General features: G+C 48.5%; 1 protein-coding gene across 3 annotated transcripts; it reads right to left on the minus strand.

The window, feature by feature from the left end:
• Window positions 1-302: 302 nt before the first annotated feature.
• Window positions 303-15,702, minus strand: INHBA (inhibin subunit beta A; the record flags this gene model as incomplete). Of its 3 annotated transcripts, none has more annotated exons than XM_082662515.1 (3): window positions 15,594-15,702; window positions 10,318-10,844; window positions 303-1,192 (listed from the first exon to the last, which is right to left on the minus strand). In XM_082662515.1, exons 2-3 carry the CDS (start codon window positions 10,703-10,705, stop codon window positions 303-305), a joined length of 1,278 nt encoding a protein of 425 aa, XP_082518641.1. In that variant the 5' UTR covers window positions 10,706-10,844; window positions 15,594-15,702. The 3 variants fall into 3 exon arrangements, with proteins under 3 accessions (XP_082518641.1, XP_082518642.1, XP_082518640.1); XM_082662516.1 differs by lacking the exon at window positions 15,594-15,702 and adding an exon at window positions 13,270-13,328; XM_082662514.1 differs by lacking the exon at window positions 15,594-15,702 and having other exon boundaries at window positions 10,318-10,967.
• Window positions 15,703-16,391: the final 689 nt, after the last annotated feature.

Here is a 16,391-nt window from a genome sequence, read left to right on the forward strand (position 1 = left end):
GAGAGGACAATATTCCCATTTGAGCAACTGCTGTCACCCCTTGAATGCTGGAGGGAGAAGTGAAGGGCACCCCATTTTCCCTCTCCCCCCAAATTCCCACCTCCTTCACTGTTTCATCTCTGAGCCCTGGCTAAGGAATTTCCCCACATCTTCCTTCATCTGCTTCAGGTTTTGTTTTTAGTTTATTTTTTAAAAAATTTCTATTCTTCTGGTTGTTTCAGTCGGAAACCTTAAACATGTCTTCATGTCACCACTGTCTTCTCTGGACCGTCTTGCTCCCATTCCCCCCTGGGCTGAGTGCTCTATGAGCACCCACACTCCTCCACAATCATGTTCTGGATGTCCTTTTTGATGATGTTCTGCCCATCATCATAGTACAACATGGACATGGGTCTCAGCTTGGTGGGCACACAGCACGACTTGAGGTTGGCAAAGGGGCTGTGACCCCGCATGCGGTAGTGGTTGATGACCGTCGAGTGAAAGGACAGGGATGAGCCCGACGTTCCTGCTATGTGGCTGGGGCACTCACCCTCGCAGTAGTTGGCGTGATAGCCAGAGGGAGCGATGATCCAGTCATTCCAGCCAATGTCCTTGAAACTAACAAAGAACTGTTTCTTACAGCAGATGTTGACCTTGCCGTCACACTCCAAGCCCCGCCGCCGGCGCCGGTGAGGGTGGTCTTCAGACTGGCGGGCCTGCAGCATGAGGAAAGGTCTGTGCGACTGTTCCTTCTCCTCGTCCCCTCCCGCCCCTCCTTCTCCGTCCCTTTTCTTCCCTTCCCCCTCCTCTTCTCTCTTCTTCTTCTTGCCCAGCAGCACCAGGCTGGCGCCGGTCTCGTGGCATTGATCACAGGCAATCCGAATGTCCAGGGAGCTCTTGCCCTGGTCCAGCAACCGCTGGATGCAGCTGGAGACGGGGAAGATGTGCCAGGTGCTCTTTCGAGCATCCACCACCTTCTCTGATATCAGCACTTCATTCCTCTCCCCCATTAAGCCCACTTCCTCGGCCTCCTCCCCTGCGTCCCAGCCGCCCTGCGGGTGCTTCTGCTGCTGAAAAAGATGGATGGTGACTTTGGTCCGGGTCCTGTTGGCCTTGGGGACTTTCAGGAAGAGCCAGATTTCTGCACGCTCCACCACGGACAGGTCACTGCCTTCTTTGGAAATCTCAAAGTGCAGCGTCTTCCTGGCTGTGCCTGAGGACGAAACAGCCCAAGAGAGAGCAGGGATACTGTTAGTTCTGGGGTTCACGGCCACTCCCTAATTTCAGGCAAGCATGGGGGCCTCTGTTACAGACCCTCTCCAACCGGGCTCCTGAAATGAAGGCCCACAGATCTTAAGGACGGTTTTGACATTTTTAAATGGTTGAAGAAAACTAGGATGCTGTGACATGTGAAAATTATATGAAATTTAAATTTCAGTGCCCATAAAGTTTTACTGGCCCACAGCTAGGCTCATTTCTTTATAGGTTGTCTACAGCTGCTTTTGCACTAGAACTTGGATTTGAGGAGCCGTGACAGACAGCGTCCGTCTGGCCCACGAAGCTTAAGTGATTTACTCTCTGGCCCTCTCCAGAGAAAGTCTGTCAACACTTGCTCTAGAAAGAAAAGAGTCTGGATCTGAGTGTGTCTGGGACACTGGGTCTGTTAACTAACTAACTTAACCTCTGTTTCATCTTTTATAAAACGGGAATGACATAGTGACGTTTGACCCATTATCCCATAGGTTTGGAAGGACCCAATGGGATAACATAGATGAAGACACACTATAAACTCTAGCAAGCTGTGGAAATACTATTTTCCCCAACGCAAATATGCACACACCCCCCCCCCCCCCCCGCTGTGTAAGTCTGCATGGCGTGTACCCACAGAGCTAGCCTACTCTTCCTCCTTGGCCACAACCCAGCCTTTTCTTTTATGTGCAAGCAGCCAGGCCGGCATGGAGTCAGGGCCCCTCTCCCATCATTTCTCCATTAAGCAGGTAAAGGGATCTTTCCCACAGGCGTATCTGTTTGCATCACTTGTTCCCTCCAATCCTTTACTGAGTTCTTTTTGCCCTCAGTATAAAACAGAACTGCACAGCACTCTGGGCTCTGCCCGAGCTACTCCCGCCTTCCAGTTCACTGTCTCCCACTGCCCCAACCTCATGGTACAGCCACGCAGCATGAGCATCTCATACAATCTCACACCTCCAGGCAGTGACACTTGCTGTTCTTTCTGCCGAGAAGACTCCTGCCCCCAAAACACCATCCTCAGTGGCTGCCCTTAATAAGGTTTCAGTTTTCAGACGGGATGACCCTCTTCCTAAGCCACCTCTGCCATCTCCACCCACACCCTCCTGCCCGTCTAGCTTAGGACGCCCCAGGTCTGAGGTCCTGTCTGTGTCATTCACTGTCATGGCCCAGAATTTAGCAGAAAGTAGGCAATTACTTGCTTACTCATTAACACATGGAGGCGCCCTTAGCATTGAGTTAGATGAAGGGATCCATCTCCTACCCCCGACATCCCCCAGACCACTGCCGGCATGTATCTGCTTCCCACTCTTCCGAGCCCAAATCTGACAACCATCTGAAAGTTCATCATAGAACTCACAGCTCCCTGGGGAGTGGGGTGGGGTGGGGGGCTCCCTGCCTGGATTTCTATAGCTAACGGAAATCCAGCCATACTTATCACTCGCAGCCCTGAGATGTTTACAGTACTATAAATCTTAGGCCCGGTTTCAAGTTCTCTGCGGCAGAAAGCAGGCTCTTCTCTGCATGGCGAGCTGTAGATTCTGTTCTTAATTTAACACAGTCTGCACAGTGTGATTGTCCTAGTGGTAAATTCACGGAGGCCGGGGCCGAGAAGGTCTGCCTAGGAAAGGTGCTCCTCCTGCATCTCTGTATAAACTTGGGAGGAACACTGGCCCTGATGGCGGTGGTGGTGAGGGACAGACCTCGCATCTCTGGCGGGAGTTGAAATGAATCATGAAGTTAGGTTTATGATTAGATCACCAGAGCGGGGAGCAGTCAGAGAAGGAAACTGTCTTTTTTTAGGAAGCATGATGACTTTTTTTCCCAAAATGGGAATCCAGTACTCCCCTTTGCTTAAAAACGGCGGGGTGGTGGGGGGTTGGGGGGAGGGGGATGGTCGTTATTGTTTGTCTTCTAAGAGAGCAAAAGAGGAGAGTCCAGGAGACCGAGCTTCATCATTTCAATCTAAAAAGAGGGTCGGCTGTAGACTTAACGTGGTAGGGTCCTGCGGAGACCGGAGGAAAAAGATGCCGGAAGCTGCCCTAGGCTCTGCGAACCGGCCCGGAGGAGAGTGTGGTCCCCTCCAGCTCCTGCACATCCGCCCTGCTCCACGGAGGGTGTTAACAAGCTCCCCGCTGTTCTCCCTTCTGCTTCCGCCCCCGGCCGGCTTCTGAAACCCTAAACCGCACAGGGTGCCACTCTAAAGACAAAGAGGTAGTAGCTGCAAAATTAGAGAAGCCAGAGGCCACAAGGTTCTGTTTTGTTTTTCTAGGAAAGAGTGTGAAACGGGAGAGTCTGTCCGTCCCCAGGCTGGGAGAGCCCTCTGGGTTTGACGTAACTCATTCCCACAGGCTCTGCTCTGCTGTAACCCATGTTTGCCAGCGGGGCGCTGAGGGTGAAGGGAGATGGTCCCCGGGTAAAGAGAGGGTCCAGGCGGCAGGGTGGACCCACCCACACTGGACTTTCCTGGAATAAAATCCAGAGAAGTCTACACATGCTGGGAGGAGGTGGTGAGATGCTCAGTGGCCGACCTGTACAAGCGACAGCGCGTGCAAATTGCCTTTGGAGGGTCAGCGAGGCCGAGGCCCCTTGCTTCCAGGAACAGCCTACAGGGCGGCCCCTCATTTCACAAGAGCTGGTTTCTAATGCAAGATATGCCTCCGCCCCTTCCTCGCAGGCAGCCTTACTTGGAAGCAAATGATTTAGTGTTCCTGAGAGAGGATTGTACAAAGAGAGTACTCATTAGAGGGGGCTCAATCTGTCAGGTGCTGTTATATTGGGATCAGAGAGTCATCATAAAATGACTTTCATCCTGGTCCTGGCTGGTAATTAACTGCATGGCATCGCCTGCGTACTGGGAAGAGGCACCGTGCTGAAATATGCATCGGTTTAATGATCTGAGCAGAGAGACTCGGTTCCCTGTATTTGCCTCCACTGCCTGCGTGCGGATCTCTCCCCCATATTTCTGACATTTGGATTTTCCCCCTACTAATTGACATGCCTGTCGCCTCCTTCTCCTGGTGTCCATTTCTGGAACTGCTATTTGTATATTGCATGAGGTTTTATCAGGGAAAAAAATAAAACTGAGATCCAATTTCACGAAAATGCTGTTGCCATAATGCTCAGGAGAACGGGGGGAAGAGAGAGATTCAAGGCTTCCTAATGTCTACCTTACATGCAGGTACATTTTCAAAGTTCTATTGTATTCTGACTTATTAAGCAGTGCATATTTTTTTTCTTTTACATCTAGCTTTCATTGTAGAAGGGGGTTGGGAGAATGAGACAGCTAGACGCTGGATGGAATTCATATATACCAGGGCTGTAGGTCTCCGAAAGATATTACAACCCTCAAATTTCTTAGGCATGAAAAATATAAGTAGTCACTTGATTATATTTGCTTTATCTGTGTTTTACCTGAGACAGATGGCTATACTGCAGTGATGTTTTCAGGCTGCTCCAAGCCTCAAATCTCTACGCACAGCAACTCGAAAAATGGAAGGAGGTTGCCTAAGGCTGAGGTGTTTAGGATCAATTGCTAGTCAGTTTCAGGTTGGACTTAAATATCTCCTGCTATAAAATCTCAGAATGGAAGTCTTCCCATAGTGCTTTGTGGTACAGCATCAGTGTATACAGGTGTGCACTGGGTTCCTACACTGTTACCTACCTATCTAGGTATCACTGGAGGCTTTGCTAACCTTTCATTACCTGCTCTCTGATAATATTCTTTTCATCCTCTGTGCTATTTTTTCTCTCCCGAGCTTGTGAGCAAGGCTTGTATCACAGCCTGCTCCGCCTGAGTAATTCACTAAGAAAGTCCCACGCAAACGCATGTGGGTGATAATATTTCATCACTTAAACCTCTCTTGAGCTCGGTGGACACATACCCAAGGGAGAGAAAAAAAGGGCCTAAAAATGGGTAGGAGGGATGACTACTGCACCTCATAGGGAACACCTCAGAAATGTTGCCGGACGGGAGGAAAGACTTTGGAAGGCTGGAAGGGAAAACACCTGAAAGCACGTTTTCCTTTGCTTTTGTGCTTTCAGAATTTTTCAAGTGTTTTTAAGAACTCACTCACTGAACCGGCATGCCAAGGGTTAAGCGGCCAAGCTCCTGGCTGTTCCCCTCCACCCACATCAGGATACAAAATGCTGCACATCCTTCCCACAGCCCCCCTCCAGCATCTCAGGTTCACGGGCGCCTGAACAACTCCAGTGAAACAAGCAATAGTAACAAGCAGTGTTTCATTTTTGATATGGTTTTTTCCTCACCGGGGTCCTGCTCAAAGTATGCTGCCCTTCTCCATGTGGGTAATGATTCAATCCCTAATGTTAATGTAAAGAACCTTGTTGTTTATGGAGAAGTTAAAGTCACCATGGCGGGTGGAGGGAAGCCTCGGCGTAAAACGCGGCTATGACTTTAATTTTCCGTCCTTCACCAAGGTTTCCCTGTGCCTAGACGTGGTATAGTCATTGGTGGGAGAATACAGAGCTAGCATGTGTGTTCCCTGAAGCACTAATTTTGCATTTGGACTGTTTCCAGGGGTTTCTGCAAAAAGCAGCCAGTGAGGCCTTAAAGGTTATGCCTCCTTTAACCTACAGGAGAGGGTCTTGCCTGTAGCAGAACTACAAGTTTGGTTATAAATTAGCTTTTGATTTTTTTTAGCCTGAATATCTTTTCTTAGGATGTGCTATTGAATTGTAAGTGCTCAGCCACATTCCTGCATCTTTCATTTAAAGGGCGATGCAAAAGTTTAAATATTTAGAGAGAAAGGGATTTTAGTTTCCTAAAAGAAGTAGAAAAAATGCTGAAGGTTCAACCCACAGCCTTTCAGAGACTTCTTTCAAAGTTCCTGAGAACTCTTACACTATGGATTTTGGAGCTAGGAATCAGTTGGGTAGGAAGCATTCTGAACTACAGCTAAGAGATCGTGCCTGAGTATATTTTAGCAGAAGAGGGGGCAAGACGAATACGTGTTTTCAGGAAAAGTCCTGGGAAGGTACGATTCCTGGCTCACCAAATATGAAAACTGCATTTCTACCCTGACGCTCTACCCACACCCCGACTCCAAGGCACCTCCTCCACCGGCCCAAACCACTAACACATCTCTTTTCCCATCTTTTCCCAACCATTTCTCTCTAACACTCCCGGTTCGGAAACAAACGCATACTCCAAAGTCATAAGCTCTGTTCCCACAAGGTGTTAAATAAATAGACTTTCTCCTCCCTGTTCGAAGTCACTTGTCATTTGTCGCTGTTGAAAGCCGTTGATAAGACAGGACAACTAGGCAACCACATCAGGGGAGATGGAAGAGGTTTTTTTGTAAAAGCCCAGGCGGCCGTATTAGGGAGAGATGTGTGAGCAAAGCAGTATTGCTGATGATTCATGGTCACATTTCTCCCCGCTCTGCTTTGTTTGCTTCTGAAATTTATCATTCCTCTGTCTTCCATAGAGCTCCGGAATGTTCACTTGTATCACTAGAATTCCCATTTCCTTTCCTTCTGTCTCATTTAAAATGTTACAGGTAGTAGTCATGTCCCTCCCAACCCATAAAATCCTAACTTTTCCTGCAGAATGATAAGCAGGAGGGGGTAGCTGATAATCACCAAGATTAGGGCGATTCAGGCTAGGGCTTCCAGTAGGTGAAATTGTGTTTCCCTAAAAGATTAACTGGTTAAGGAGCAAAAGTCTTTGGAATGCGCCCTCTTGTGGCCGATCATTTCCCATTATTCCGCGAAGAAAGCGTGTAACCCCTAAAGACACCCTCCAGTGAGGGCGAACTCCCAGGCAAGTTCAGTAGACTGGCGTGGGGTGATGGGAGTCAACTCCACCTTGAGACGGCTTTCTTGGGGTGGAGGAAAATAGTCCTCCCAGCAAGCTGCCTTCGACCCCTGTTGGGGAACATTTGTGTACATTTCTAACTCAAAGCTTCTGTACCTAGTATCTTCCAAGGGAGGAGGTTTATGTGTTGCTTTCAAACCCACATGGCTGGGCTATGTAAGCATTTTCTATTTCGTGGTGCTTGATTGGTCTTTCTTCGCCTATCCATTCTTCAACAAGTGCTATCAATTGCTAACTTCATTACCAGAATCAGAGTATAAATTTGGCCTCATAGGAGGACTCAAGGATACAAGGGTGGAGGGCTCAAGGGTGCTTTTGACCAGCGATTGTCACAAATGAAAAAAAAAAGAGAGAAATTAGGATAGAGCGGTCAAGAAGACCAGTGGTTTTGACTTCGATGACAATTATGGTGAGAGTTGGCTTGGCCCTACCCATCTCTTCCTCCTTTCCTTTAAGGCGTTAAAGTAAACAACAGAGGATTATTCTGTTGCCAACCTTGCAAAGAATACAGTCACCTCAGTGAGCAGTCTGGGGTGACAGACTTGAAAATCATTTTTGTTTGTGGGAATACACGTCAGAGAGCCTGAGGGCAAGGCTTCGCTGCTTAGTCAATAACAACTCACATCAGCTTTACCAAGATGGGGTGCTTTCCACCTAAGCACAAGGGGACAGACTCAGTTCAACAAGTCCCTGGCCCTCGAGTTTTTGGAGTTCCTCAACTGCGGTGGCCATGTCTTGGCCTTATTCAACCATCCTGATGGGCAGAGGCCACAATTAAACAGGAATCCCCAAATGAGGAAACTTGAGCCTGAAGGTTGCATCTAGGGGTGAACATCTGTGACATGCATGCAGGTGACAGATAACTTACTGACTGGATTCTATGCCGTACAGAACAGTTTCTAAAGAAAAGAAAAATGAATGCCCTTTGCTACCCCCTCCCCCAGGACCTTGACGTTTGACGTCGTTTGAGCATTGCTAAGGTTGAATTGTTCCAAAAGTAACACGACATTTTCGTATATTCACTACAATCAACCTGAAGGTAAATCTCTTTCCTGGGTCAGCAAAAGAACAGCAAAATACTCACATGGTACTTACTCTATTTGGAGAGTAGATTGTCCACAGAGCAGTCGTTTTTGTGAAATCATACAAAATCGACTTAAAGTTGAGGCGTGAAACTTCTCAAACGAGAACAAGCAAGCGCGTCATAAACCTTTTCTAAGAATCCAGCGGCTCGCCCAAAGTCAACTCGTAAACTCAACCAGGAGGACTTTTGCATTACAGACCTTAAGCTTTAGTCAACATGTGAGTCAAATGGATCCACCTTTTCAAAAAGTAGCTCAATTTCTTTCAAACTGAACACCTACCGGAAAAGATCTTTTTAAAAATGACGAGATTTCATATAACTGAGAAAAAGATTGGCACTGAGACGAGGGCCATAAGTAAGAAAGAAGGTAAAAAGTCAAATTCTTTTACTGCAAAATCTCTCAATGCCAAGAGAGTGATTTGCTACACAAGTCAGAGAAGCCAGAAAGTGGGCATATTGCTAGCATCAGGCGTAGAGTTAAAAGTGGCCAAAGGCAGAGGTCTACCTAGTCATATGATGTGGGAAAAGCCAATTGAGGAAGAGCTGCAATTAAGGCCATTCTGTGTGGCAACTGGTATATAGAAACATATATAGGGTCCCTCTGTGGCAGAAGAAGCAGTCCCTAGACCACTGGAATCTCCATTCCCAGCTCAGGACCCCAGGAATGGTTGAGAAAAACTGGGTGGCAACTCAAAAACTCCAACCTGCCTTTTTTCACTCAATAAGCTTCACAAGATAAAGTCAAAAGTATCATGTCCTTTGCAGCTGCATCCAAAAAAAAAAAAAGCTTTAAGCGAAGGAAGTCAGACGTTCTTGAAAAGAAAGAAGCTTCTGGTGAGACAGCTAAACTGCCTGCAGGACACCAGGGCTTTTCCTACGGGAAGCCAGCAAGCCTGCAAGCTATCTCCCCCAGAAGGATGCCCAGGTCTCTGATGGTTTTCTTGGAAATATAACATCTGAGTCAACAGGTTTTCAGGACTGGAAATTCTGAGTGTTGCCTTAATTGTTTATACTACTGCGGCAAACTTTTAAACAGCAATGCTGGGAGTCCCGGCACATACTTTACTGGCCATATGCTCCACCAAACAAAACAATGGCATTCCTTTCAAATGGATTTGGCAAGGGAGACAGTTCTTTAGCCTGGCATTACCATGAAAGTAACATGAAATTAACACATCTGTGTGACTGGGCTGCATGCAGGGGCTGGTAGGCTGGCAAAAGGATCTGGGTCACCTAACTGTAAAAATAACCTGGTCCCCAGGGTCTCCAGCCCGCCCTTTTGACAGGTAATTTTTTTCTTCAGCAACAGGTTAGCTCGGTCCTGAGCCAACGATGAGAATCTATGTATTAAAGTTCTTCCTCTTAAGGATTGAGGGAGCGCTCAGCGTAGTATCTGAGAGCACTTTGTCAAGGTTGCATTCCTTGGCCGAGAGCTCTTAGTAACTTTACAGAGAACAAAACTCTTTTTTTCTTTTTTTTTTTGGTTCAGAGAGCAAAAGTCAGTGCTCCGAAAGGGACTGCTGTTTCAATGTCATCTGTTCCCTAACCCCCCCAGCCCCCAAAGTTGCTTTTCGCTGCCTAGAATGTGATGCTGTGCTCTTACAGGCAGAATTTCTAAAGGTCAAAATGACTGTCACTAATATGCCCTGTTCTCGGATGTGGCCCCTGATTGGATTTTTTTTTAAAGAAAAGGGGTTGTTTTTAAGACAATGACTTCATCTGTGCCATGCCGCCCCGATCCCGCGCTCGCCGCCCCTCCCCTCCCCCCAGTAAAAACTTGGGATGGGGTCCGGAAGCCTCCAGGCTCCCCCGACACCCCCTCCCCGCGGCCAGCACCCGAAAATGCCCCGGGTTTCCTCCGGGCTGCTCTGATCTGGTTTCCCCGGCAGGCCGAGGGAGCCTCTCTCAGAGCGGCTTCCTGCTGCAGATCCGGCCGAGAGCTTCCTCCCGGGCGACGGGCTGAGATACGCAAGTGTGACCTAGCCACCTCCTGCCGGGGCTCAGCCCAGGAGCCCGGCTCTGCGCGGTCCTCTCCCCCTCCCATGCCGTCCCCCAATAACTCCTGACCTTGCCCGGCAGGGTACCCCTGGAGGGCAAGAAGTTCCTCCCAGGACTGTCAGAGCAACGTGACCCCCCCCCGCCCCATCCCCCCAGGGCCAGCACCCACCTGACTCCGCGAACGTGATGATCTCCGAGGTCTGCTCCATAAGTTCATTCATTTCTGCCCTTCTGCCGATGTCATCCTCTATCTCCACGTACCCGTTCTCCCCGACTTTGCCCACATGAAGCTTTCTGATCGCGTTCAGAAGCGCCGCCTTGGGTACCGGCTGGGTGACATCGGGTCTCTTCTTCAAGTGCAGCATGTTTAAAATGTGCTTCTTGACGGCCTCCACCATCTCCGGCTGAGAGTTGGGTACGTCCTTTGGGAGGGTGGCCAGCGCACAGGACGGGCAGTCGGGGGTTGCACTGTGCCCCTCGGATCCCGGGGTGGGGGAACTCCTCACTATAATCCAGCAACTCGCCAACAAAAATCCTCGTAGCCAAAGCAAGGGCATCCTGGCAGCAAAAGTTGTTGTGATTGCCCTTTTTAAAGGCTCTGCTTTTCCTCCCCCCCACTCACGCACAGGTTTTTTTTTTTTTTTTTTTTTTCCTTTTTGGTTTTTTTTTTTTTCTTTCTCCTCTTCAGTCAATTCTCTGGAACAAGAACAAAAAGTTTTCTGTGAAGTTTTGTTTGCAGGTTCCCTCTCTGAATGCAGTCAGTGCTGTAGGTTTGTAGCTGTCAGGGAGGAGAGTTCTGACTGTCTCCCAGTAAAAGAGAAGGAGGGAGGGAGGGAGGGAGGGATGGAGGGAGGGAGGGAGAGACAGGGTTGGGGGGGGAGACAGACAGAGACAGAGAATGGATGGGAGGGAAAGAGAGACTGGGAAAGAGGAGAGAGGGGGAGAGAAGAGAGAGGGAGAGAAGGGGGAGAGGGAGAGGGAGAGAGGGAGGGAGGGAGGGAGGGAAGGAGGGAAAGAGAGAGAGAGAGGGAGAGAGAGAGAGGGAGAGGGAGAGAGAGGGAGTGATTGGCCCTAAGTGAGTGAGTGAATGAGAGAGGGAGGGAGTTTGTCTGTGAGTAAAGGCTGTGCTTAGGAAGGGGAGGGACAGCCCTTTCTGACAGGCTGCCTGCCTTCTACTCACTGCTCCCTCACACACACCTCTCTTCAAATATCACCGATCTCCTCTGGAGTTCTACTTTCCCTTCTGCAAGAAATTCTCCTGATTTGCTGCTCTTGCTGTTGCTTCTTTCCCCTTTCTTTCTCTGCCCAGAGTCCCCTGGCTTCACCTTCTTCCTCTTTTGCAGGGGAAAGCAAAGCCCCAATCAATGGCCTGTCTCCATCGACAGGGAGGACCACACGGAAACAGCCTGCCCCCAGCACCCCTCCATCCTGCCCGGCCACAGCCTGGAAGGTGGGGCTCGGAAGGAGGGGTCACTGGGGGCAGCCTGATCGTGCTGGCCAGAGGGAATCCCTGCAGACCCTCCTTTTCCCCCATTCATTCATATTTCAACGTTCAGGGCCATCAACACCGGCAGGCTATCAGAGGGGAGCGCAATAGAACTTTTGTTTGGGGTCATATAATACACTCTACTTTTCCCAACTGCAAAATGCAGCCGGGCATTGAAAGATCCACAGGCAGGCAGGCAGCATGGTACACGCTCTTGTCATGTGAAGCTCTGTCCCCTCTCTTTAGCCGCCGCCCCTCCTGCCCGGCACACACACTCCCGGATGACAGCTCACCACCGCTGGCCCTGACTTCACAGACAAAATGCAAAATTCCGTTGGCCTTTCCCACATTATTTTATACAAGTAGTGCACTCCTGTGACTTGAATAACTGGTCCTAGGGGGAAAGAATCTCTAAAATATATTGGCAAATTATTTTCTCTGTCATGTGGTAGTTTGTTCAGCCTGCCCCCTACCCCCATCCCGGACCAGTCTGTTCACGGACTGGCCTCTCGATGGCTTCTTTTTCTCTCAAAGGAACAGCACAGATGAAATCATCATGGATTTCAGTGTTCACGGAAAAAGAAAAATGTGAATTTTTAAACAATGCCTCTCTGAGTTTTTTAAATTCTCTTCCCCCCTGCCCCCCCTTTTTTTTCATTTTCTGTCTTATTGCTTTTATCTTGCAGAAGTATCTTTAAGAGGTCCATCTGTTAAAGCTTCCCTTCCCTCTCGGGTTTTTTTTTTTTTTTCCCCACACATAAGCCCTCTCAGTTTCTGTAGATACAGTCAGCTTATATCTGACACCTAGTGTGTTCACAGCATTAGAGTCAGGCAATGCACTTTGGGTGGGAAAAGTTAATAAACAGCATTACTTGCAAGCATAAGAGCTGAGGGCAAGGGGAGGAGGGTGAGGCCAGTGTGATACTAAGTTACAATTACAGTTTGCACAGGTAACAATGCTTTTCTGAATTGGATACCCTGCCCACCTTTGCTGAAGCATCTGCCTGCGAGACTTTCTCTGTTACCATCAATTACACTCTGCTATTATTGTTAAGATTTTGTTGACCTTCCCTAAAGAGTCTAATTTTTTTTTTAATTGGGGGATGGTGAAAGAGAATGGGGAAGGAGGGGGAGCATTTGTGTTAATCGTCGCTTAATAAAATACCCTGGAAATAGAAGACTTATAATCTACCTATTTGGCGTCACATATGCAATACCCAAAGCATTTTGTAGCCCAATTAAGTTTTACAAGAGAGGCTGAACTAGAACTCAAAGTTTCACGACTACCAACAACTTGAGAGTCCCAATAGCTGCATTTAGATAAGAGCAACTCATCCTTTGAACTCTCTCTGTATGTGAGTTTGTGTGTGTTCCCTGAATTGACTGTTTGTGAATGTCACTTAAAAATCAGCTTTCTCTTTGGCACAGGTCCTTGTAGAGAGGTGCTGAACTGGGTTGTAGAAACGCATAATCTATTTGCATGCTCTACTATTAAAAGCTCTACTAACTTGCTTGAATACGTAAAAAGGTACAGATCACAATCTGCATGGAAGGGCCAGTAAGTTGTAAATTCCTGCTCACCATTCTGACTATGAACGTGGAAAGAGCTCAGAAGTAAGAGTGAAAAAGCATTACCTTTCCGGTCCTCTCACCAGCAGACTCTCGTCTCATGTGGTAAGAGCTGTCCAAGTTCCTCTTCATGCTATTGGCACTGAGCAGTTTTATACTGTACTACTTACTTGTACAGTCACACACGGGTACCAGTCAACCAGAAGAGGGCTGGGGCTTTGTTTGGGATTGGTTAGAAGCAACATGACATCAGCAGATGACTGGTTTTTCCAGTGTGAGACATATTTCATAACTCATTATCTAATGGAAAGCCTTTCTTGGCTGCTGTGACACTACTGGGTGATCACTGAGGCAGTGAAAAACCTCTGACTGACTGGACTCCCTTTTAGAAAAATCCCGGAATCCAACAGCTCTAGTTCACTGAGGTTCCAACTTTTCTTTGACCAAACATGCACACACTTCTCATTATATTCAGGCTTGGTTTTATATCTTCACATAAAACATCTGTTACTTCATGAAGTTGCCTCTATTTACAAAGTATTTTATTGTTCCTAACAGGGAAGAAAAATTCACAATGCTTTTCAGAGAGATTCTGAGTTTACTTTTTAAAATAAGATAGTTCAGGAAGGGGGGAAAAAATAGGAAAATATGTATACCTCTATGGGATGATCTCCCCTCCCCTGACTTACACTATTATTTTCCATCTTGAATAACTTAATTTTAAAAAATAAGATATTGTATTGAGAAAAAGAAAAGGAAAATATGTATACTTACAGGCTGATAATCTCCCCTCTGCTGACTTACACTATTATTTTCCATCTTGAAATTGAATGCCTGCTTTATAAATCATTTATCACCAAGAACTTTGGAAATAGTCATTCTCTGCTAGCGAACTTTATGTGTATCCTTCCCAGTCTTTAGAATCCCAGTCTAACTAGCAAAAAAAAAAAAAGAAAGAAAAAAGAAAAAGAAAAAACTACATCATTCTTCTTTACCAGAACGTCAAGTCCTATGATTTCTAAATTGTTACAAATATAACATGAGATTAGTGAAAAGAAGTGAACGTTTCTTGAAACGGGAGTTAAGTTGGTCAGGGTGTTTAGGGGGAGGGAGAAGGCAGTGTTAGCAAGCCAGGGAAATAACACAGGAGAAAGGACTCCTCAGACAAGAACGCTGGGGAAGGGTTGTTTGAAGGAGTATAGCTGAAGCCTAAGCTGGGCACTCATGACAAGTTGAATAAAATGTGCAAAATTGGGAGCTAATGAAAGCCATATGACCAGATATGCTGTTTTGTATGCAGGATTTAACATGCATAAAATAAACTTTTCACTGTGCCCACAAGCAAAATATAGAGGCTCTGGCCTCCTGATGTGTAGTTTAAGCAGGTTCCTTTAGGACACCAGAAGTCTGTCTCAGGGGGTCTGTCCTGGCTAAACACAGAGAAAGTGTGGGTGCTGAGCTGTGTATTGGGGTGGGGGGAGTGTTCTGAGAATTGCATATGCAGAAATGAACTAGGAAATAAAATCTTTAGGTTGTACAGGAACAGAGGGAATCTGAGAAGGAAAGATAGAAACTGGATCAGTGTTGGTTAACTCCAAAGCTGCCCATCAGTTTCAAACTGGACGGAGCCAGCCCTCTCTAAGAAAGGAACTTCCCCAGCCTTTTCGCATGAGCAGTCCAGGACAGCAGTGTCCGGCCGGGCATCTAAACGCACCCCTCCCCCCAACATGAACGTTGGTGTCCTGGAAATACCACCATGTTTATGAGTTTGGGGGCACAAACCAACCCGGATGAGACCCTGATTCCACTGCTTACTAACCAGATAACATCGGGCCTCAGTGTCTTCATCTATAAAGTGGGATCCACAATACTCCACTGCAGGGTCAAGCACGGTGCTCAGCAAATACTAGGTGATACGATTTAGGAGATGCCCCGGTGCCTCCCTCTGAACATCTGTGTCACAGGAATCTGCGGCACCCCGACCAGAGGCGACACCCTCTCTCGGGTGACTCAGATCGCGTTGGCCACGGATGCCACCGAAGGGCCCACCTGCCTAGGTCAGCCCACCAGCTGTGATGTCATTCTCCACCTGAATCCCCAGCCTCAGAGCTGAGCCACGCTGGAAATGCCTCCTCACTCAGTGGAAATGAGGTGGGAGTGGGAGGGGAAGTTGGCAGGTTAAAATAACTTCTGTCGACTATTCTGGATGGCGGAATGATCTTTTCCGTCCCGGACTCCAGGGCCCAGGGGCGGGGAGCTGGTTCGCCCAGCTCCTGATACGCATCTCCCGTTCCTTCCTCGGCTTGGTTTCTCTTTCACTTCCTGCCCCCCTCCCCCCGCGGCTCCCCGACCCCGGCCCTGCGGTCCCGCTGCTCGGCCTGCTACCGTACCTTGAGCAACACCTGCTGGCAGCTCCCGGGGATCACGCCGGATCGCGGCCGCTGCTCGGGCCCGGCTCGCGGGGCCGGAGTCCGGGCCAAGCAGTGCGCAAGCGGCCGCCTCTATTTTTACCCCGAGCACCAGCAAGGGCAACTTCTTTTAAGAGCAGCTCTTGATTTTTTCCCCCCTTTTGGCAGCTAGAGAATTCAGAGAGGGAGGGGGGAAAAAATCACTGATCAGTGAGGGCGGCTGGGAATCTCTGAACCCAGCCATCAGGGCTCAGGGTTGAAAGCACGGCCAATGTCAGGGACCGGGACCGGGACCTGCGGGCTGGCTCCGGGGCGGACAGACGCGCGCGGGGAGCGCTCCTGCCCCGCCGGCTCTGTCCCCTTTCCGATCGCGGAGCCGGGTCCTCCCTGCCAGTGCGCGAGCGCGGTGGCCCGCTGCCACCGCGCTTTTCACCTAGTGCAGGCGGCCTGATTTACTGGCGACTTCACAAAGCTCCCCGACTCCTCGCTGGAGCCTTTTGCAGGGCTCTGTTCTCGCCGGGAGGAGCGGCCCCTGGAGAACCCGGTAGAGCAGCTTGCTTCGAGGAGCCGGGAGGGAAACTGTGGTACCTTATTTTACTGTAATTGCAAAAGGCGCGATGTGCCAGAGATGTATATTTAGAAGTTGTATGTTTCTACTTTTATGTAAATGGAGCAATTAGGGCCTGTCTTGCTGCTGCGAAACTCCAGGGCTTGTGCCTTGCTGGGAAAGCTGGTGTTTTCAATCACAATTAGTGAGCTGGTCAAAAACCAAAGTTCCTT

This window comes from Grampus griseus, assembly GCF_964374135.1.
Source record: "Grampus griseus genome assembly, chromosome: 9".
NCBI lineage: Eukaryota > Metazoa > Chordata > Mammalia > Artiodactyla > Delphinidae > Grampus > Grampus griseus.